Source organism: Prinia subflava, chromosome 1 (genome assembly GCF_021018805.1).
Source record: "Prinia subflava isolate CZ2003 ecotype Zambia chromosome 1, Cam_Psub_1.2, whole genome shotgun sequence".
NCBI lineage: Eukaryota > Metazoa > Chordata > Aves > Passeriformes > Cisticolidae > Prinia > Prinia subflava.
In genome coordinates, this window is record NC_086247.1 from 99,241,711 (window position 1) to 99,265,432 (window position 23,722).

The 23,722-nt window shown below is 38.3% G+C and overlaps 2 protein-coding genes across 2 annotated transcripts in view; both read right to left on the reverse strand.

The window, feature by feature from the left end:
* The window catches only part of LOC134554516 (amphiphysin), a 58,249-nt gene that overhangs the window by 17,719 nt on the left and 16,808 nt on the right, over positions 1-23,722 (reverse strand). Inside the window, exons 4-15 of the mRNA XM_063405106.1 lie at positions 23,110-23,205; positions 21,691-21,798; positions 21,225-21,310; positions 19,802-19,877; positions 18,864-18,946; positions 16,384-16,522; positions 14,748-14,876; positions 9,863-9,970; positions 7,183-7,206; positions 5,893-5,916; positions 3,230-3,262; positions 1,771-1,821 (exon numbers count right to left, since the gene is read on the reverse strand). Coding sequence (XP_063261176.1) covers positions 1,771-1,821; positions 3,230-3,262; positions 5,893-5,916; positions 7,183-7,206; positions 9,863-9,970; positions 14,748-14,876; positions 16,384-16,522; positions 18,864-18,946; positions 19,802-19,877; positions 21,225-21,310; positions 21,691-21,798; positions 23,110-23,205 — 957 coding nt within the window. The remainder of the gene's footprint in view (positions 1-1,770; positions 1,822-3,229; positions 3,263-5,892; positions 5,917-7,182; positions 7,207-9,862; positions 9,971-14,747; positions 14,877-16,383; positions 16,523-18,863; positions 18,947-19,801; positions 19,878-21,224; positions 21,311-21,690; positions 21,799-23,109; positions 23,206-23,722) is intronic.
* Positions 1,860-5,863, reverse strand: LOC134554511 (uncharacterized). The gene has a single exon (XM_063405093.1). It carries the CDS (start codon positions 5,635-5,637, stop codon positions 3,802-3,804), a length of 1,836 nt encoding a protein of 611 aa, XP_063261163.1. The 5' UTR covers positions 5,638-5,863; the 3' UTR covers positions 1,860-3,801.

Sequence of the window (23,722 nt, forward strand, 5' to 3'; positions counted from 1 at the left end):
GGAAAGCACTCAGTTTGCTAAAAAATACTCCAGAAACTGCTGGCAATGCCAGAAATTGAAACTGGTACCCATGTGTGGATCAATCCTGGTCTTTAAACAAAAGTTTTAAAAATTACCTCCTCCTCCTCCCTGGTTCTGTCTGTTCTCAGATAATATAGTGCCTCCTCCATTGAGGGTAAGAAGTAAAGAACAGAGAGTGAGACTCAAACAGTTTTTATATGCACCAACAGTGAGTGATTGAATTCTAGCAATGAATTGTAGCAATCATCCCTGGTTTCTTATTAAAATGCATTCTCTCCTGAGCTCTTAATTACCTACAAGGCACCCATTTATCAACCTACTATTGGGATTCCTGGCCTTTTAAATTCTGGCCTCAGCTTGTTTTCCAACAAGAGGATCTACGGAATATCACCAGCCCTGCAACATGTTGTCTTGTGGCAAAATAGCTCACAGCAGAAGTGCTATCTCCAATGGAGACATTACTCTGCAAATAAATGCACATAGCAAGGGGAGAGCTCCAAGCTGTGCTCAGCATATTCCAGTTATAAAGATGGCTGACTTAACCACATAGAAAAACCCCAATAGATTAATTTGCCATGAACAAATTGCCCAGCATAATATGAAGCTCAAAAGCAACTGATTTGCAGTTGATAACAGGTTGCTGGATAGAATGTGATGTCTCCTGTGATGAAGAGACAGCTTCTATGAAATTCTTTAAGATGCTGAGACTGTCCCCTTCTGGTATTTTTCAGGAAAAAGTCCCCAAAGCCTGTCGATTCCTTGCTCATATATTCCTTAAGCAGGCTGACATTTAATGAGGTACAGAGAGAAGTTTGCCTATGCAAGACCTTCAGGATTTGGCACAGCATCAAGGAGCTCGTGTATTATACCATACAGTGGAAAAATTTCTCTGTGCAGTGTGTTAATAGCAGCTCTAGAGAATTTCTTAAGAAGAAATAGGACTGAAATGAAAAACACAAGTAGATTTATCCCAGCTAAGATCACTAATGTGTTTCCTGAGGTTTAATACCGGAAGATTCTTTCATGCTTAAAATCACAAGTAACATAAAGCAGATTGCATTGATGTGCTTCAAGCCAGTCATTGAAAAGCATACTTCAGATGAGTTACCACATTGCAGCTACAAGTAAAAATACTCTCACAATATTCAGTAACCATCACCGGCACAAACACCGTATTAAATAACATTAAATAGCACCCTGCTGCTATTAAGTAACTATAGCACTCACCCAGAAATGCTGTTATTCTCATCCTTCCTCTAATCTGAGCAAAGACTGTAAGAGGAGCTAAGAAACTGCCCAGGTATGATCACTTCTAAGAAGACTGTGCCCTCCTTAGAAGCAGACTGTGCCTACTACTAATATGGTGGTAAGTAGATAAAATTATAGCAATTTTGGAGATATGTAAAACCCACCATGTACTACCATGTCCACTGGACTATAGTACTCATTCTAGTAATTTCTTAAATGCAATAAACGAACAAACTAATTGGCTACACCTTTACAAAATAAACCTTACAATATTGTTTTTTCTCTTTTGCTCTGTGCTATCCTTGTGAAATGTTTTTTCAGTGAGTATGGATTTACAACTACAATGATATCACCCACCAGCTCTTCCATATGGAAGAATTGCATAAGGTGGTGTGATTTAAAGAATGGGAAACAAAAAAAAGTAAAAATATCTTTGCACAAAGGAAAAATCGCACCCTTTTTGATAAGATATTTTAGAAGGAACCAAAAGCCATCACTTACCGAAGGCTCTGCCACATTCTCATTTGACTGCACTGTAAATGCGGAGACTTCCTAGATACAGAAATGAAAAACAACAATTTAAAAATATTTGAGAGAGGATATTTGCAGGTGTCCATTGAAGACCTGACTTTTTAATGGTTTATTCAGGTAAAGTCACTAAGTACATTCACATAGAATAAGATGGCAAATACAACTTAACTAAAAATTATTTTTATATGTATTTAGATTATCTGAGTACTACTAATATTAAAACCATTATTTTTTCAATTTTATATTCAATGTTTTTAAACCAAGATTTTTCTATTCACTAAAGGTAGTGAATACATGTGACTCATACCCTTTATTAAATACACGTGATTCACAAGGACTTCCTTTAAGGTGCAGTGCACTTCTAAGTTGTGGAACTCTGAATCCTTTTTGCAGATTACACATAGCTGTGCCTGGAGAGTATGCCAGCTCTAAGCTACTTCTTGATCGTGGGCTTTTATTTGAGTAATAACTACAGTAACTACAAATCCAAAATTTTACCTGCATTAAGAAAGCAGAAAAATTGAGGTGTATTCCAACATCTCACTCATTCAGAACCAATTAATTTCCAATATACTGCTGGGCCAAATTATTTTTCTTCCACAGAGGAGACAGAAAATACTTATTTTCTCCAGATAAACATTTTGCCTTAATTATTAGAGCCTTGTGCTTTGCCCCTTCCATCTGGATCCTTTACTAAACTAAGTGTCCCGGAGAAGAATGGGTAATCATTGGAAGACTCATTTCTATCCCTATAGAAGCTGGGCCTTTTTGGGTACTTTTAAAATTTGGTGTACAGGGTGTGCTGTGGCTGACCCAGTCTCTAAGAGAATGCTGGAAAATAATGAGGCCCTATATTATCAACCTGAAATTCAGGACCTTGACACAGCCCTGGAATCTGAAAGCATAAACGTGGTGTCTTTATGTGCTGTATCTCTGTGATGCATGCCACAGACTCACCATCAGCACCACAGCAGATAAATAATTTCGGTTAAACTTTGAGAGTAAAATATATCCTAACTGAAAATGAAGATAAAAAAAATAAAACTCCTTATATATTTACATGCAGAGTTACTGAAAACAGGTAAAACTGAAAACATGCTTTACAGGATTTTGGGATTGTGAGAAAAATAATCTGCAAAAGAGCACAATAAAAAAGCTAGACCATCCATTTTAGGAGGCAATAGCTCTCCCATTAAGGTAGTCAGATTTTTTGGCATTACACTCAAGTCAGCCAAGAGTCCTAATGGTATTAGAATCTTTTGAGCAACATCTAAGAGTTTCTGACAACAGACAAGGTTGGGATTTGAGACAGTATGATGTTGCTATGCAGCTTGTCTATAGAACAGATTTTCTGAATTTGTACAGCCAGTTCTAATGCCTTCCTAATAGCACAGACAAAAAATTATCTTAAAACCTGTTTATTTCTTACCTGTGCAAATCCATTAAATGCTATGGTGGATGCCTAAGTAGAAGTGAAGATCAGAACAAATTATCATTTGTTTACTAAATTTGAACATGAGTCAAAACATTTTTATTTGCAAAATAAAAATGTAGGCCAGACATAAAAAAAAAAAAGGAAAAAAAGTGAAAAAAGAGAGAAAAAAATAATAAAAGGAAGAGTAAGGCAGCAAGAAATTTTACAACAGTGCTATTTGATAACAGACATCACAAGCTTAAAGAAAATGACAAAAAGAAAAAGCAGAGTACCTTAAATGTTTTTAAAAAACAGTAACTAAAAAAAGACCAGGTGGACTTAAAGATCTACAGATAAAACACAAAAGCTGCCAGACACAATGTGATTTCACAGTTCAGTGTTTCATTCACCATTTTGAAATGCATTTCTGTCAGCCTGCTTGAAGGGCTGAACTGCATCACACCATGAAGAGTTGCATGGCAATTTTTCAAAAAAAGAACAGCATGGACTTAGGAAGGGCAGTAGAAAACACAAAAATGGCATGTTTTTAAACAACAAGGTTATGCATGGCCTAAAGAACTCTTTGTCTAGACTAGGCTACACACTGGGGTAGGTACCTCTTCTTTATCAGCCTCAATTTCCTGGTACAACAATCCATATCTCCGGTTAGCAATTTCATCTTCAGATAAATCTGAGTTGTTGGTCTCATTGTCTTTAGGACTAGTTGAACTCTCGGTGCTAGCATTTCTGGAATTTCCCGTTTGAAACAGAGACAAGGGTCTAGCTATCTCCTTGCTCAGGCCAGGATTGCTAATGCCTGCCTGTTGCCCAGGCAAACCTTGTTTTACTGGTGTCTCCTGTATTACATGGCTTGTGCTTCCACCTATTTCTCCCCAGCTGTTATCAGTAGTTCCTAGGTCTTCTGTACACCATTTACTACTAATGTCTAACCAAACATTTTCCATGTTACCTTCCTCTGAGTTTTGCTTCACGGGGAAAAATGGCCAATTATCCAGTCCATTGGCTTGGTTATCTGACAGACTAGAAAAACCCCAGGAATCATTAGTAACTGTTGGATCCCAGTTTGCCAGCCAAGGCTCTGTTTCCAAGGCTTCAGGAACACCACTGCTAATCACTTCAGTGACTGCTGTTGCTGTCCCACCTGTCACTTGGTCATTTGCATTATCTAGGCAAGGACTATCACAGCTTGTGTTAGCAGCATCAGCTGCCTTGGGCTGCAATGCCCCCTGTTCTTCAGCAGCAACTTGATCTTTGGTTCCGGTACTACCATTTGGGAGGTGGCTGATGCTATTGTCTTCAGTTCCTTTACCAGACTCTTCTGCACTGAATAATTCAGCATCACAAAAATCACTTCCAGTATCTGAAGGGTACTTTCCTGTGTGGTCAGTTATCTCTAGGTCAACATGTGTCCTCATGTTTATACATTTCATGGATGTACTCTGTCCAGTACCACTGTCAGTTTGGTCTAAGGCCTCCTCAAATGTATTTTCATGGTCCTCATCCCAGATACCAAGGACTCTCTCAGGTTCAGTGCCTTCTATAGTCTTACAGTTGTACACCTCTATTTTGTCCCCACATTCCAGCCCTGTGCTCAACGATTGTATTTCTCTATCTGTCTCCTCAATGAGATTGACCTGTTTTAATTCTTCTGTAGAGTTTTCTAGGTTAGCACTACTAGCTCTCCCAGCATCCCCATAATTATATTCAAACTCATGTAAATTTTCTACCTCTGTGCTGACTAAAATTTCAAGATCTGATTTTGCTAAACCCTTATGAAACTCTACCTCACTGTTTCCTTTGGTTTCACAACCTTGTTCTTCCAGTTCCTTTGTACCTTCTACCTCCTTGTAGTTAACTCCAGTCTCTACCTTTTCATTTGGCTTGACACCTGCCCACTCGTCTTCCTCAAGCTCTTCCTCTGCTTTTTGCACATCACATGGAAGGGGTTCATCCAACAAACTATCAGTTCCCAGGATGGGTGTGTCAAAACTGGTTATATTCTCTAAAAGCTGATTGGTCACCACATCTTCCCACATGATATTTTTGGCATCCAACTGGTCCTCCAGTGAAGTCCTCTGGTTTTCGCTTACAGAAGCTGACCCTGGTGCAGCATCCTCCTGCTCACCTACTGCAGGCCAAACACTAGCAGGCAGAGCACCCGTAGATTCGCTTGAGGTTTGCTCTGCCCTGGGGAAAAGCAAAGAACTGCCTGCAGTGACTTCCTGGCTGATACTGAGTGTGCTAACATCTAGGCCCCAGCTGAGTGAACCTAGATCAGTTTGAGATCTGTTAGTATCTTCTGATGACCCACTGTTTGGGGTTTCCTCCATGATCAGGTTACACAGGGAAAGACTTTTTGAAGAATCAGGCTTTAAGCAGACAGAAAAGCAAAGAAAAAACATAAGATGAAAAAGATAAAGGTGGACTTGATGAGAAAACACAAAATTTATATTTTACACGAGCAATTTTAATCTAAAGAATGAAGTGACTAAATTAAGCAATTTAAGAAAAAGCTATGTGATTTGCAACATCTAAAGGCAATAAATTGTAATGCAAAAGAGCAGCACTGATACACAAAACCAGAAAACTATGTATTACACCACAGTGATTAAAGAAGTCTCTAGAGTGGCTGCAATTTTGGGGGGACGTTTGCTTACCGGCTGCACCAATTCGCTGCTTGTCTGTATAGAATGAAGTCATACACATGAAACACATAAAAAGAAAAAAAGAACATGATGTACTTTGATACAGTAGCAGTTCATTAATTATCAGTTCTCTAACCAGCTGCAGTTACCAAATCAGGGTGGGGAAGGAGCAGTGGGTTCTTTCCTGCCACTCCACCCAAGACTTATTCTAGGCCTGTGAAATTTAAAGCTCTAAATTACATTATAAAAGAAGTTCTTCATGTATGTTGAATATTGATCACCTCTTGCTTTCCCCTGTGAGTCACTGACATTTTAATTTCAAATGTTTAGCTATGCAGTACACTGGCATTTTTAAAAAATAGAGCAAAGATGAAAATAATTATAATACAGAATACATACATAACATGAAAAAGCTATAAATAAAACTGTGCAAAAAGAAGCCATTGATAAAGCTATCTAATCTAAGTTTAGAGCAATACATTGTCAACATTTCTGGGTTATTTTACATGGTCTAGGTATTTGCAACCTTGAAATTTTGGCTAGCCTACATACATGACTGTTTTTATCTTATCTCCTCACTCAATATAAGGAGATAAGCATTTAATATACCTCACACGTGGAATGTGTTCACAAAACTGTGCTGCAAATCTGAATATATGACAAGCATTCACAAATTTCTGTGCTGGCTGAAGCTACAAAAGGTCAAACATGAACATACCAGGGTCCATGTGAAGTCAACCCAGCTAACTCCATTACATACAGTCAAAAGAAAGCTCACAAAATTAGGTTAACTCCTGCAGATCATTTTATCTGATTTGGCACCAGGAGGAAGAAGGAAGGATTAATGCAGTTTCCTACAGTAGCAGTTTCTTTTGTGAGTAACTCCAGTTCACTGTATTGCCCACAAAGACAAGCTAAATTCTGTCTTTACTCCTGATTTTGAGAAAATAGTTGTCCATTGGGTTAATGGACGCCTTCAGGTATTTAAAGCAAGTGACTTATATGCATTATTACCTTCTAATAGCTGTACTTTGGGTGTATTAAAAGCAACACACTTAGCTCAGTGCTTGTGAATCTTTTAGCCTGGATTTCTAAATCATTTAGGTTTTGCAGGCTAAGCAATAGAGATAATTTTTTGTTGTTGTTAGTTTTAAAAGGTACTCAGTGGCTCGATATACTTGAAAGAGTTTTTCATGGTCTGTGAATTCTTTATCTCAGCTTTTGGCTAAAGAATTGTAAATCTCAGTTTAAGCTGTTACAAAATTGAAGGCACAAAAATACTATTATGTATGTCAGGCTTACCGTCCATAGATCCCATGGCAATGTCTGAAAAAAGTAGTGGAAAAAAGAGCTTGTAAGAAAAATATCATTCCTGTACTGTATGTCCAATATGCTACATATCAATGTCCATTAAATAAGATGAGAGAACTTATTTATATGCATACTTATAGTACATACATATTTTATATGTTAGCACATGTGCATGTGTGTGTCTGTGTATGTATCAGCATAATTCTTTTGGTTACAAAGGATGGGCAGTATGCAGTGTATTGTGGTATTTCCCTCTTCAAAGTAGCTGTTGCTTTCCAGCAAACTCAAATTGCTGTGTGCATGACTAATGGTCAGATTCTGAGCTGGTGACTGAATTACTTTCAATAGGTATATGAGCCTCTGCAAGGTGCCACATTTAAAGAGCTTACAAAGTTGGGGTTTTCTAGCCAGTTAAAAATGAGACATCTATCCACTGAGAATAAGTGGGCTTCCTCACAACACTGACACCAGAAAGGAAAACGGCATACTATTTGGGAAAGGAAATAAGAAAGTTGACCAATATTTTCTTTTTCTTGTCCAGTCTGTTAATAAATGTTAGTGATCTCTCAACAGAAGAGCTAAACAGAAAAATGAAAGAAAAGCAGCAGACTTCATGCCAAATATTTATAGCCCACCACATGAGACAGAACTCTGCTGGTTCGTATCAAAAGAGAAGAAAACCAGGCTGGTTTAGAAAGGTCCCTTCTAACACAGCCATAGAAACAGAAAAGCAATTGAGGAAGGACAGACCAGAGCTCACATACTGTGTTTGGATCACCCTAGCAGAGCAGTAAAGAGAGGTAATTAATTAAATTAACAATAGAGAAGTCATGCCAGGCCTTCCAAGGCATCATGCACAGATGACTATTCTGGTCTTCACATTGCTACTTAAGCTGTTTGCTGAATGGAAAATATCCATGACTGAGGCAAAAACTAAACATATATGGAAATACCACTTAAAGCTCTCTTCTTAATCCACCTGCAAGCACTGGGCTCTGCACACAGGTTTCATTCTCTCTCTACTGCCATAGTAATGACCCTTTCAACTCCAGTGACACCAAGACCCAGACTGCAGGGCTGTCTTCGCTTCTAAAATCACAGTGTTCTGACTGATGCACATGCTCTCATAGATGTGGACCATCCTTCCTCATATGCCTTTGTTCTGCAGAAAGGTGAAAGGAGTGAGTAAAGGTGCTCAGTGAATGCTTCTTGTGCCCCTACATGAAAAGTTATGATGTACTTTTCTACACAGAATTACATTCTGTATTTCATGGTATAGTTGAATATAAAATAACTGTTTTCCACTAAAGTAATAAATTTTTCTACAATCTGTACAATATAATGTCAGAACAAATGTGCTCTGTCATAACAGTTAAGTATCTTTTGTTTAATGATCCCACTGTTCTAATAAGCATTATTACAAAACAAGCTGAAAGAGTAGTTAGCAAAGTCACACTTAGTGTTTTCTGTCACCGCTGAATCCTATGGAATTACATTTGCCTTCCTCTTCCTTTTCTCTCTTTAGAGGGAGAAACAACAAGTAAAATGCACAAAGCTTCTGCTAGAATTGAACATTTCTCATGGCAAATCTTAATGAGAAAATTCAGCTAATGTTCAGAATGCTGATGGTGCATCATTTTTCTGACAGCACATATCCTGTCAGAGATCGCTACAGATCTCATTACATAACTAGGGCTTCACAGCAAATAAGAAATTAATTAACTGAAGAAGTGGTAAGCAGAGAATCAGGACCATCTCAGCCCTAAAGCTTCTTGTCTTCTCACTCCTTTCACAGTGCTGCATTTCTGAACAGCTGATTGGTTTTCTCATGTCTCACAGAACAAGTCAGATTAATGATGGGTCTCGCTAAGAGAGTAATTACATTGCTTCTTTGTGTACAAGACAGGAATACAGACATGCTGGCCAAGAGATATTCTCTGCTTAGCTGCCTGCCCTCTCGGTAGCGAGGGTGAATTCTGGATTTTAAAATAGCATGTCCTGCAGGATAAGCCAATGAATATCAGCAACTTGATATATTAGTGTGTGTCTTTTTTCATTTTTTATTTTTTATTTTCCTTTTTTTCATATTGCTGCAAAAAACTACCATTACAAATATTACTATTGAATGTAGACTTGCAGTAACACAATGCTCTACAAGAAAACACCCTATTCTGTACTCTAATTTTCCTTGAGGTTAGATCTAAAGTAGATTAATAGCAAAACCACTCAGATCATACCACTGCTTGGTAAAGAAACTTCATCACAGTAAAGCAACTGCATGCTGACTCCAAGAGACCTAGGTCCCCTAAAGCATCTTCCTAGACATGAAGAGTCAGTCAGGTCAGAAAAATTGTCAGAAAAACAAGCACTGGAGAACAATAATGTTTACACTGAGAGTTATTTGAAAGATGGAAAAACAGCATGCTAAAGTCAAGACCAAGGTACCAGCAACAATTCTGATCAGCAGACATTTTACCACCAAACAGTTTCCTCTTCTTCCAGTACATCATCAAGTACAGGGTTACTGAGGGGGAATATAGAAGGCTGATTTCTGCTTCTCAGGAAGATAAAGTTTTTCAGACACTTCTTGTTAATACATGAGGCAAACCTTTTCTACCAACCACAGTACATAGCATTCATATGCTTTGCCTACGTCAAGGCAAAGAGATACCTGAGACATGGGTGAATGACTAACTCCTGTTGATACAGCTTCCGGCTTGAAAGGGTCGAAGTCCAAATCCAGTAACGATTCCTCTTTCTTAGCTTCAGGTACTTCATTCTGTTAGAAGAGGAAATATAACTCTTGAAAAACATATCTTTTAAAAGTTGTCCTGGGCAGTAAAATATTAACATGGTCAAAAAAACCCCAAACAAACACCCCAGAGATTTACTAGCTTTGGTGCACACCAGGAGAGGAAGCTCTGAAGATTTTCCTTTAGTATAAGTTATACTTTTATGAGATTCACTCTTCTGATGTTTTTGGTTTCTCTGTAGTACAGCTTTGCTTTTTCAGGCTAAACAGTCACAGCCCTTCCAAGAAAGTGTTGAGTGTACGCCTCTTGACAGGAAAGGCCCTTTTAAAGTGCTTGGAGACAGACATTGAAGTTAAAACCTACATAAACGGCACCAAATGTCCCTACATTCTAGTAAGTTAATCTCTCCTCAAACACAAACATTAGTAAAAAGCCAATACGGAAGGATCTAAATGCATTTGAATTAAGTTTTAATTCTGAACATGTATACCAATTTACAATTAATGTTGCCTTGAGCTCTAAACTTTAGGAAACATCTGATAGTAAGGCACTGGAACAGGCTGCCCCAAGAAGCCACAGATGTTCTGTCCCTAGAAGTGTTTAAAGCCGTGTTGGATGGGGCTTTGAGCCATCTGATCTAGTGAGAGCTGTTCCTGTCCATGGCAGTGGAACTAGATGATCTTTAAGGTCTCTTTCAACCAAAACCATTTTATGGTTCTATTATATGCTCTTATTAAACTGGATTTCATGGTAGAGCCTTTTTGCTTTGCAATTAATAAATTAGTCAAGGTCTCTGAGTTCACTATAAAAATATATACACATATACTACATATATACATGGGCTACAGGTCTTTTCTGCTGTAAAATAACCTGAAACAACAATTAGTGTGCTTCAACATAAAATACTAATTAGTGTGAAACTGCAGCTGAGATTTAATTATCATTAACTGTAAATATTCTAGGCAAGCTCTTGGTCTTGCTAACAAGGGTAGTACTGCCTACTGCTAGTTGTTCAGTTAAATAGTGAGAGAAGCTTGTACGACAGGACAAGTCTACTACAATATGGCAGGTATAAACGCAGCAAAACTAGGAGATAATAACAATGATGGTGATAATGATAGTAAAATAAATGAGCAAAAACTTTCTTTTATTAAAACATTTAAGAATATAAACCTTCCAAATTAGTGTTACTATTGGTAAATAAATGTTCAAAGTTAGGTGATTAATGTCTTCCATTATGCCACAAAACACCTTAACTCTCTGTGTCACCTGCAAACATGGTCAAAAGGGCTCCTCAGCTCACATGTTAGGAACGACAGAGTGACCTAGAACCTTTCAGTCTGTAAGAGGTGTGCTAGGGGTGATGTGAGAAGGATCTACACCAGTGTGAGAGGTACATGGGTTTGGCTGCTTCCTGGTTCTTTCAAAGCAGAAAGGCAGTTGGTAGCAAAGTTGATGGGGGCCAATGTAAAATAAAAAAGTGGTGCTGCTCTGTGAGGCAGAGTCCAGCTGGGGTCCTCCTTGGCTTCAGTTAGTGAATGTGAAAAATGTACACATGCTGAAAGACTGAATAAATTTGTGGCAAAGTAGTCTGTTGAGGCTAACTAAATAGGTAGAAATCATGTTGAGGAAGCCCTAGAGCAGCAAGTTAGTGAAGACTGAGAGACTGCAGTAGAAGGAGATGTCAGGAGTACCAACTTTGCTTGCCTTAATTTATCTTCTTTCTTTGGCCTTCTGCATCACTGGTGATGAGAGGTAACTGGGCTGACACACTGAAGCCAGTGTTACAGTCTCACACTTTAAAAAGTCAAACCCACCATTCCCACTAGTAACTAACATTACATTCATTCTCTCATGCCTTCCATTGAGTGTATTTGAATTTCATCACGTATGCTCTTGAGGCACTAATACTCATGTGGTCATAAAACTTGATGAAACAACAGCATTTGCTGGCATATAATCAGAACTGGATGACATAAATGATAATTATCTTTCACTGAGGTTTGAGAATGAAGTTGCTGCCTTTGAGGACTGAATTAAATGAACAGGAGTCTTACTTAGGCCATTTGTCATGACAATTACGGTGTTGGAAATGACAGGGTACTGATCACTGATAGCAAAAGTTGTCATGTACCCATGACCCTCGGACCAAAATGAAGAGAACACTCAACTTTAGTGACAAAGGCCCAGAAAAACATACAGGGAGATGCAGGATAATCAGGAATCTCAGGAAATCCCTCAGTAAATGACAAAGCTGTGACAGAAAGGTCTGCCAAATATCCTGTATTTATTCCACCATGGCACGATGAAGCATGAATAAATTAAACATTTGAAAGAGGCAGCTGTGGCAGAAGCAAGGCTATACCTCTCAGAGGTATGTACAAGGAACAAAGAAGGCACAAGAAACCTTCAAGGCCTACCAGAACTGTTACCCTCTTTCTGTACACAGTCTGTGTAAGTCTTAAAATATCTTTAACAGCTAGGGACTGTTCACTGTAGAGCTTTCAGGCACACTCAGACACACTATTTATCTGTAGGGGGCATATAAAGGCCTACAATGCCCAAGCTAGTAACTGGACACTAGGGAGAAATGTGAAATGAAGACAAGGAGAAATAAAGCAAGGAACACACATTTCCGGATGATCCTTTCATCTGATCACTCAGATATTTCATCTTCTCACCTCCTTTTACTAGGCAGTAATTAAATCCATTTTTTACAATGAATAACCTGAATGAATGAAATCATTTGTTGAATCAGTGCACAAATATTCAACTGCATCAAGCAGAACTGTCTTTCAGCATCTTGAACTAATGCAGTGAATGCATCAGTACTGCTTGGTAAAGAAGGAGGAACAACAACAATTACAGGATATTTGTGCTTCAGGAAACAAAAGTGTTTGAGCTGTTTCTAATCCTCTCCAAAACGTTGCATTAAAGCTGCAAAGCTCTGCTCATCAGTCTGTTGGTTTTATGCCTCTGCATGAGCAGTGTCTGGGACACCAGTGGTGGTCCCTTGGGAAGTCCTGTACCATTGGCAAGCTCTGCAGGCTTAATAGCTTTCTCCATATTGCTCAACAAGGGCTTTGGGAGTATAGGAGAAGCCATAAACACCAAGAGGAATAAGCCCAGGTTTCCTGTGGATTTCATGCTATATATTTTCCTTAACTGGTTCACATACACGAAGACACAAAACCCATACATTGTTTGGTTATGCCTATACATACTCAGAGATCTCAGATACAGTAAGGACGCTTTAGTGATGGGGGTGGGTTTTGTGGAGGGAGAAGTGCAGATGATTGATGAGAAGGTGGTCAGGAAACAGCTTAGGATATGCCCTGGTCATTGACTGTGGAGGAGGGAAGGCCATAAATCACTCACTAAAGGGAGATCCATTTTGCTTGAGAGACAAGGAGAATATTTCAGTTCCCAGAAGCATGCCCACTTTTATTATACCATTCCATTTCTATGCCAATCTCTAACAGAAAAGTTATAAAAATTCTGGAAACGTGACTTACACTAATTTAAAGCCTTGTTTCTGTGTCATCTCTTAATGGAAAAGCAAACTAGTTCCATTTCTGTTTCCCTAGATGGCCTGACTTATGCATGTTAGTTGGATACAGTATTTCATGCAAGGGGCCATATCTAGCACCGACTCTTACCAGTGATTTCAAGGCTAATGTTCCTTGAGTAATTAATTCCTATGAAGTCAGGGTACAGTGATGCAACACATCTGCCACTTCCCTTCAGAAAGAGTGCCTACCAGCAGCTGCATTCTGGGAGTAGCCTTTAATTCTTTAATTGCACAGAGATTTAACTATAAAGAAGTCTTTTCCAAATAGATTCCTATACAGAGCAACACTTGTTTCTCCCTACCACAATAAAACAGCACCACATGTTCCAATTGTATAAAAAACATTTTTCATTGCTGTGCCTTTATTCTCCTGTGTGGTCAAATGAACAAAACCAATGATTCAAATGAAAATACGAATTCCTAAATATAACCTTCAGATCTACATATTTCTCTCCAATCTGTCAGATGTAGGCTCAGATTTCAAAGTTGCAATTACCACGAAAGAAAGGGTCCATTATAAAAAATACCCCTGGCAATCACTATAAGTATGCAAAAGGTGAATAGCTGAATAGAAATTTTGCACAATAACGGACTTATTTTGCAAAATTCTGGCTTTTCTGTTTATTATATGCAACTTAAAAAATATCATAATAATAAGAAAACTGAATTTTGATCCCTTCTCTGCTGTGCAGCTAATGTTTCTGTGAGCAAAGCCAAGTGAATGAATCATCTGGCTGAAGCAGTCTTTTATACCTGTAAAACCAGACAAGTTCCATTTTAAACAAATCACTCAACTGAAAGAAGAAATACTTTTAATGATTTTGATGAAGGAAATAGAAGTAATGAAGGATCTCTGTAAAGTTCCACTTGAGATGCTTAGCATTAAGAAAAAGCATCTTAGATCAACTTGTAGCTAGTAATGCAACCTGGATGCATTTAAATCTCAAATATGATGGTATCACAATATTTTCTGTCAGACCTCTCAGTAAACCACTCTTTTTTTTTCAATATGTTAGCAGTCTTAGCCCTTTTGAGTGATTATCTGTGACCTATTCAAAGGCAAAACACCATATGTGTAACTCTTTCACGACAACAGGAAGTGGTAATTGTGCCTCTGCCTTCTACCTGTGCCCTCCTCCTCCCTTCCCATGAAGATCAGCCCCAGGGGCACTATCTTGGAGAACTGAGGGTGATTACATGGTTGGACCTCTACACAATTCACTGAAGCTTACCTGTGATGGAGTTGTCACATTGATTTCTGGGACAAAGTTGTCGTCAAATAAGTTAATGATGTTCTCCTGTTGCAACTCCTTTGTGGGTGTGAGTTTAGGCAGTGGTGGGACTGGCGGACCTTTCCTCAGCTAGGCAGACAGCAAAAATGTCACAGATTAGTTCAGGGATAAAAGAAAATCTTTAAGCTAGGCCTAAACAAATTGTTTTAGGTTTTTACTTTGTCTGTTTCACCTAAATAAGCCATGGGAATAAGCCACGTATTGAAAGGAACTGTTTAGCTGTTCATCACCAAATGCTTTGAAATAAACTTCATGGGAAGAGCAAAACAACCCTATGTTTCAAAGTCATTAAAACTCAAGGTTTCAGATTTGATACAAAAGCAACTCTTGGTTGCATTTTTTCTGCTGTGACAGGCATACAGTGCAAGACACTAGCTCTTCTATGCAGCCCATAGTTGGAAGTGTGACACTGCACAGAAAAAATGCCTCTGCAGATTTTTGGCTTCTTAAGTTTATTTGTGTTTAGCTTTGGGATTTTGTCCCTGCCCATCTGTTGCTAGCCTTAGAGGGTACTTAATGCTAAGAGCATATAATTTCTGGGAGCTATAGCACTTCAAAGGTGCTTCGTTTACTATATTCCTCCTGCTCTCCAGAGATTCACAGAACGATGACAAATTAATTGCTTGGAATAATACCAGATAGTATCGGACAATTTTTAAATCCATTGAAAAACCAAGAAAATAAATACACACAAAAATCCTCAGGTGATACAGTGACATAACACCACTGGCACCAATGAGGCTGAATCCTACCAGGTGAATACTCAGGCAGTGAGCTGTGACATTTTGGGAGACCAGAGAAAATAACCATGCTCACTGGATACAAATTTAATTTTCTTCTGATATGCAGATAGCATAGAAACAGCAATCAGCACAGAAGCTATCCCAATTCCAAAAACATCCATAACATCAACACAAGTCTTTGATATGCACGTGAACTATCACACACAACTCACATTACAGATGGAACTGATAAATGAAACCAATTCTTATTTTATCAATACTAGTCAGAATAGAAATTACTCCATTGGTTACAACAGTGTCAAACTTCCCAATCAGTGTTTAAAACAACAAATAAGACTTTAATTATCAGTAACTAGCAGAGCAGTATTTCAACTAGCTTTATTTTTCATTGTTTTAGAGACTGGCCAGACCAGTGATACTCACTGGCTAATTTTTCCCAGGGTAAGCATAAATTTGAAGATGAATGAAGAGTGGAAATATATAATGTACAAAAATTCACAAGGAGACTTTAGAAATAAGCTTTCCAAACTATCACTGCTGGTATATGGGTCCTTAGAGACAATGAAACTTTTTAAATAAGTGTTTTGCTTTGTCACTGCAAGTCCCAACAATTCACTGGTCACCTACAATTTTCTTCATTCCCCTAAAAACCGTTTTCTATTCATGTTATGACACAGGGGTGAACAACTGATGAACAGAACAGATTGCAACAGAACCAGTGGCCTGCCTGCCATTACTCAGTTACAGCCTAGAAGAAAAATCCACCGCATACATCATCTCAGCTACCTTTCACTGCACAACAAGTCAGGCCCCTCTGCTAGGTATCTCCTTACCTGTGTGGGTGACTTAGGCCGGGCTGGTACTGGAGACGCTGGTGCCAGCATATGATTGGGACTAGCAGTAGGGCTAGGTAGGGGAGAGACCTCCTCTGGTGGTGACGGTGTTTTTGCAAAGCGGAGAGGACCTGAATCACTAGACAGAAGCAAAGGAATGGCAAGGACATATATATCTTGCTGGCTTATTACCTTGAAAATCTCATGCAGCAGTTGAGCTGCAACCCTGATGTCATGTCAGTGACCACAAAAGAGAGTACACGCCGTAGATGAACGAAGCCATTATATAGTGACTAAAACTAAAATTGCAATTAAAGACGATTAAAATTCACTGTCAAAGGAAGTTTTAATTTTGAATGATCTTGATTTTTGGAACATTTGTTTACCTGATCATTGTAACTCGAAGAAAACAGAGTACCTACATTTTTTCAGATTCTGTACTTGAAATATCATTTCACTTATAAATTTATAACTATTATCAAATATGAAATGGATTTATTGTCTTCATTTCACACACTTCTTGGAAACCCAGACTAAAGATAAAAAAATCCACAGGAAGGCATAACAATGATTAATGCAAGTAATTTTAAAAGCTCAGCAACTTCAGAATGGTTTCAATAAAACAAAATACAGACAAGATTATTAAAAAGGTATCACTATTTAGAAGGACAAATCACAACAATTATAAACAACCAGCAGTCTAGTGACTTCAACAGAGCTCTGCTGATACTAAGAAAAGATCTGTTGAAGTCATAGAAAGCATCTGCCCTTCTCATGAAAATACCTGGTACAAACTGAGAAAATATTCAGCTACCTAGATATGCTGAAAGCTTACAGTGAGGGAGGCTATGAACTATGGAACTCAACAACCACAGTACTTACTAAGAGCAACTCCTACACATCCTTAGGGAGAGCAGAAGCACTACCTGATTGAGACCACAGCATAAATATGATCCTAATGCTAACACAAGAAAAACTGTTCTTTGGAAGGACAAACTTAGCTCACACTCACCACCTCTTTCTGTGGAAATGTTAAAAGAGAAAAAATAAGCAGTCATTAAGAAATTTATGTCCCAGGTACCATATTTGCCTTCAGGATAGAGTATTCAGTAGCACACACGAGGGGGTGGAGACCGCTGACATGACAGTCCCTAAGCAGGCAACCTTCAGAGAAGAGAGACTTCGTCTGACAGGCAATCAGGGCACACAAAACTTCCACCACGGGGCTGCAGGAGACTCCCTCTGCAGGCGGGGAAACCCCTGCTGCCCAGGAAAAATTCCCTGACTAGCCAATGGTGGTCCTCAAAGGACTGGAGTATAGGAGCTGCCTGAGCACATAAAGCATTTAACCGCGGCTCAACCGCTCCCTGCTGTCTCGGTTTCTTGGCCTAGGGGCTTGTCTGGAGGTGTAGCTCGGCCGGATCTCCTGCGATCCTGCTTCTTCCCTGTCCGCACTGGCAGCTCTGCAGGACGCTCTACTTCGCCGCTTCCCCGCAGCAGCCTGCCTGCCGCTCCGCCCCGGGAGCCGCGCCTCCGCCCCGGGGTCATCGAAGCCGCGCTCTCGCGAGAGGTGCGCGGCCTCCCCTGGCAGGGAGCGCATGCGCCTCCTGCCGGAGGCTGCGGATGGTGCATGCCGGGTTTCTGGCGGCAGCGTTCTGACGCAGTTTATGACTAGCTGGGATTAAATGGAAAATCAGGCTTTATATATTAACTGTAAATATCATTGTGTCTTGGCACTGTTTTACATTTCAACCTTTTCTGCACATCAGTATTAGAAATAAAATTACGGCAGAAAGGCTACATTTGTTGAAAGCAAAAAATCAGAAATACTATACTGGCATCCATTGACCTTAAGAAAGCACCATCTGATTTTAAACTCCTTTTGGTTTTGTGCTTTAAAGCAAGATTTTGCTTGAAAGTCTTTAAAAATACAGTATTTTGTGACATTCTCTATATTTAAGCTTTTCTGCTTTTATGATGCACCCTCAGATCTTTACTTTTCCCCGTAAGTAGAAGAGATAAAAGCTGACATTCAAAAGTTGGGATTCTCACCTTATAATAGGAGCTAAAAACATATCTCAATATTTAAAGGCTTTAAACAAATCATGAGAGTTAGGTACATTGCTGTACACTAAGCATCTAAGAATAAATCAGCTTAGGGTTCATGCAAATCTTAAGGTAGTGCATTTAGTTGGTGCAAATTGATGTGACAGTCTACAATGAACTTGGCTAAATTAAAACAGCGTCCATTCTTTTTTTGTTTTGAAAGGACTTTCTAGGAAAACAGTCAGTGAAGAAGGAAGCTTTGCGTCTTTACTTCCTGTTGAAAAGAACTTCATCCCAGATACCTTCATCTAGCATCCTAAACAAATAATGCCCGTTGTGCAGCAATCACTACACATCTCGTAGGTGATTACTACATATGCTGAAATCCACAAAGCCTACAGCAATGGAATTCATTAAAAAGGCAATAAATTCACCTTGGTGCGCCTTGAATGGTGAAGGCCTTGTCTGCATGCTGATCCCCCAGCTTTGTCATCACTTCGTATAGTTTATGACATAACTGTGAAAACAAAACAGTTGCCTGAGTTTATGTGAACAACTATAGTCATTATTAAAAACACATGTCATAAATCTGGTCTGATAAATAACTTGATAACTTTAGGTCACAGTATAAAACCTTCCAAAAATTCTCAGTGCCATGTATAGCAAAAGCCTAAACAGAAACCCAATCAAAGGCAATAGCAGTTCTTCAAAAACATGAGCCGTTTTTTAGAGAACAAGTTCGTAGGTGTGACTGACTGCTATGTCAGTCTCTGATGAAGGAGGTCGTCTGAAGTTTAAAGCAACATGGGCAGCCAAAAAGGTCTGTGTTTTCCCCTGAAAAACCTATTCCAAATTTTCACAGAGCTTCGGTAAAGCGAGTTTTTTAAAAAAAATTGGCTCCAATTTGAAGGTTGCTATAGGTAATACACTGCTATTTAGCCAGGTACGTTCAAAATATCAGCAGTGAAACTGCTTGACTTGCCTAGGAGCCACAGATAAAATATTGCTTGGCTGACAATGCATATAGCAGACTTGAAGGAAATGTTTGACATGTTTTTCTTGTACTGATGAAAACAAAGAGGTGCTTAGCAATTGGACACAGCAAAAATACTGAAGGCAACAGTAATTATCAAAATAGAAAGTGAATTTAGTACTACAACTGATAATGCACTGCAACCCAAAATAGTAGGGGTTTCTCCTTCCTTAAGGAGAAAACAAATATGGCAAGTAGAAATGAATATGACGAATATACTAGGGTCTGGATCTCTGTCAAATTCTCATGTGTGCATCTGCTAGATTTTTACTATAAGACATTTTTTAGCTGTCACGCGTATCATAATCCATTATACATGAGAGAATCAGTTTTACTCACTAAAGCTATTTCCTTGTGAAACTTGGCTTCAAGGCTGGATACATTTTTGAAGGTGTTCACATAGAAGCCAATTCGTCTATGAAGGATGGCACAAAGAAAGGAAAAAGAGAATAAAAGATATGTGTAGGAGGGCCACAAACATTAATTAACTGCTTTCTGGACTACAAGCAACATTCTTGACTATTACTCTCAGCAAAACAAATGATAAAATGTCAAAATTTCAGACTAGTTTGTTCATGATTATTTCCATTAGTGATACATATTTCACACTGTCCAGTCAATCAAGTTGAGACTACTTCATGTCAGATATCTTCAGCCTTTTTGAAAGAGTGGAAAAGGACAGTCACAGGTGCAACACAAGCATGGGGAAGGCAAGATGCTGTGGGCATCCATCTCCCACTAGACAGCATGCAACCATTTCTTGAAAGGAGAAAGATACCATTCCAGCACTGTGAGCCCCTGTGCCCAGATCTTATCCCAGCATCAGGGGGATGCCCTTGCATCTGGGGTCAGCTTTATTGTATGCTCAGTACAGCCCAGGTGTGGGTGTCCCAAGCTCCGCTCTGAAACAGGTGCACATATATATATAAGAATTTAATATAGACTAGACATTTCTGTGCATGTAGTCAAGAATCTGCTTATTTGGGGTGACTGATTACATACTTCTGCATTTCAAAAGTAGAAGCTGTTTTCTTAGATTTTGTTTTATTTTTTTCCTGTTTGAAAGCTCCATGTATAATTTCTCCCAACTTTTATTACCAAAAATTATCTTTGGAGTAAGACTAAGCCTGCAAATGTCAACTCAATAGATAATTTTCTTCCTGAAAATTTTAATAAAATAAAGGACTCTGAAAGCAATTTCTTTCTAAATTATGCATATTGCTCAAATTAATTAAATAAATAAATTAATTCTACCTTTTCCTGAGCCTAGCTATTGCTTTTTAATACAAAATTTACTGAAGTAAAAGGGCCCTTACTCAAAGTCATTCATATGCAGTTTTACTTTTAGTAGACCCATAAAAAAATCATTTAACTTCACAACATAATCAGTGCAAAACTATAAAATGTGTCTTCTGGTGTAGTTAAAATAAAAAATGATCTGTAATTAGACCCAAAACACCACAGACTACTCTGTGTTCTAGCATAATTATTTACTCACAAAATGGAAACCTTTTTGCACCTCAGAATGAAGATACGGTATCAAATCTTAAGTGCCAACATATATTGAAAGAAGTAAGTATAAATACACTTACAGTACATATATTTTTTTGAGCACTTGCATACATTTTTCCTTTTATTATTTCAAAAAGGTAATGGATGGAATCTTCAAGAACCCAACAATCCATTTTATATCAGCTCATTAAAATCCCAGTTCCCTTTCCTTACTCCCCACTTAAGGTCTTGCATACAGTATCTCTCTTACCGTGACCACAGAGATGGCAACTCTTCTTGCAAGTCAGTGTTAAACTCTTCAAACACTTTCTGCGCTTTTTGAAATTCTTCTTCTGCCTAAACAAAAATGAAACAGGTGACTTCTAAAATCACTATGACATAACAAAACCAAAATTATTTTTGGGTGGTTTTCTTGGTGGATCTTTTATAATTTTTATTAACAAAGGATGTTAGTCCCACGCCATGGAGGCCAATACAGGGTTTGCTCTCCCCTCAGAATCATCAGGAGAGCAACTTAGATCTCAAACAAGACTCCTTTGTGAAAGCCACCGATCAAGCCTACCACATGAATCAAAGCACTCAGTACACATTTATGCTTAGAGACATTATTTCTAACAGAGCAAAAGGAAGAAAAACTTTCTGCTCGGTCTCTGTACAGAAAACAATGCCACCCAATATCCCCAAGTGTTCTGCCAGCATGTTTCTGATTGTGCTACCTTGGTGATTCTGCCCTCATCTTTTCTTTTTGAGCTCTGCAGGGCTTCTAGATGATGCCTTGCACTGTCGTAGTCCACTAGCTTTCTGCTTCGTTTTGCAATGCGAGTCTGCACAGGGGGTAGAAATGAAAGTAAATATGAGGAGCAGTTTTAAAATAGTCATTTTACTTATGTTGTCAATTTAGTTTTTGACATATTTTTATTCTTCCTTCTCTGTTGTTCATATCTGAATTATTATATCATATAGGAGGAACATGGAAATGGTAAAAAAGACAAACTAATCACATGATTTTAAATAAAGAATCAATTTACATATGGTTTGGAAAGGGTTTTCATGGGTATAGGGACTACAAGCCTTAGAGTTGAGGTATCAGTGTTACATAAGACTTTCTTATGTTACATTCTCTAGAATCAGTGGACCTGTTAAAATCATGGTCACACTATCTTTTCCCCTTACATATAGTGTGAAAATTCAGCAATTAATGCATTTTTCTAGAGCTGGAAAAATGCAAACATATACTTCTCTGTATACTTCTCTAGTTGTTCTGACACATACCTAAAATACTGGAGTTCAAAATACAGATATATATATACTTTGATATAGACTTTACAAAGCTATATATGTAAAATCCACATACTGAGAGGGCATAAGCCCAGTTTGATTTAAAAGCGAGTTTAGGACTGTACATCACTAATATGGGTATTTTTAGATTATTTTTTCTTTAGTCCTTGATATAAATTACAAAGGGGATGACTGTGTGTTACCTCCTCAGTTCTAAACCACCACAAAAAACAATCCAGTTATGCCCATACAATTATATTCAAATATAAACTATCTACCTCTCACCTATAGTGCTTTTTTATCCTCATACACTTCATTTAGCAGTCATCTCTCTGGACTGTGCACCAGATGGGCATTTGGCAGAGGTTAGAATCTGTATAACATTCTCTTGTGATGTATATTAGAAAATCTTTTTTTACCTAATTAAAAGACAGGAGCTATGGCTTAGATAAAAGAAAGATACTCATGGGTTCATCTAGCCAATAACAGAAAGCCTGCTTTCCATGCAATTTGTCTTGGCATGTTAACAGCTGAAGAGCTTAATGTGTCCTTATTGAAGTTGGTTAAAATTATCACATACCAAAGAAACAGGAGCAGATAAAGCATACAAGTTTCCTCTACAAAGGCTAATTACTTCCAAGTACTGCTGCATGAAAAACATTTTTGTTCACTTGGAAAATCAGCCCTGCCTAACCTCAGGAATTCACTTACAGAACAATATCTGTACATTACAGGAGAGCATGACTTCCACCTCCCACCCTTTTTCTTTTTTTTTTGCTTGTAAACCCATTTTCAATTTATTTTGCAACTCAACAGAACTTTACAACTTTTTTTTTAATAGAAAATCATTACTCTACTTTGATATCGGGAAATTGTCCTAGATACGTATCCAGCGTTAACAATGACCCATCTACCAGTTTTTGATGAAAGTCTTCCCAAAGTTCATCACATTTCTGAAAAGGCAGAAAGGAGAAAAATGTGTACTTAGTTTAAAGCCACTCTAAACACAGGAGAAATACAAATGTAATTGGCAAAGATTATTCTTTCTGAAGTTTTAAGATGTTCTTTATGGAAATAAATCAGAGCATAAACATAAGGTGAATGAAAAGGAATACCTTGATCTTTCAAGTTCAATTCACAACAAACTAAGATTAAACTTAATAACTAGTTTGTGTTTTCATTATTTCAAATAGTAAGTGCTGTGTGAAAATAAGGATGTCATGGATTCAAGGTGTTCCTCTGGGCTTCAGGTCCCTGAGGGTCAGTAACACAGAATCCGAACCTAGCCTAGCTCTTGTGTCTAAGTATGTTCACTGGTGAAGAACCTTGCTTACACAGAAAGGAAGTACAACAAAAAATAGAAGAGAAAATAAAGGGAAGGTCTTTCCATCTAATACTTTTTGTGCCATTAAGGTATATTTGATGAAATGGCTGATGCAGACAAGAACTCTACCGTGTGCTGTGGAGAAC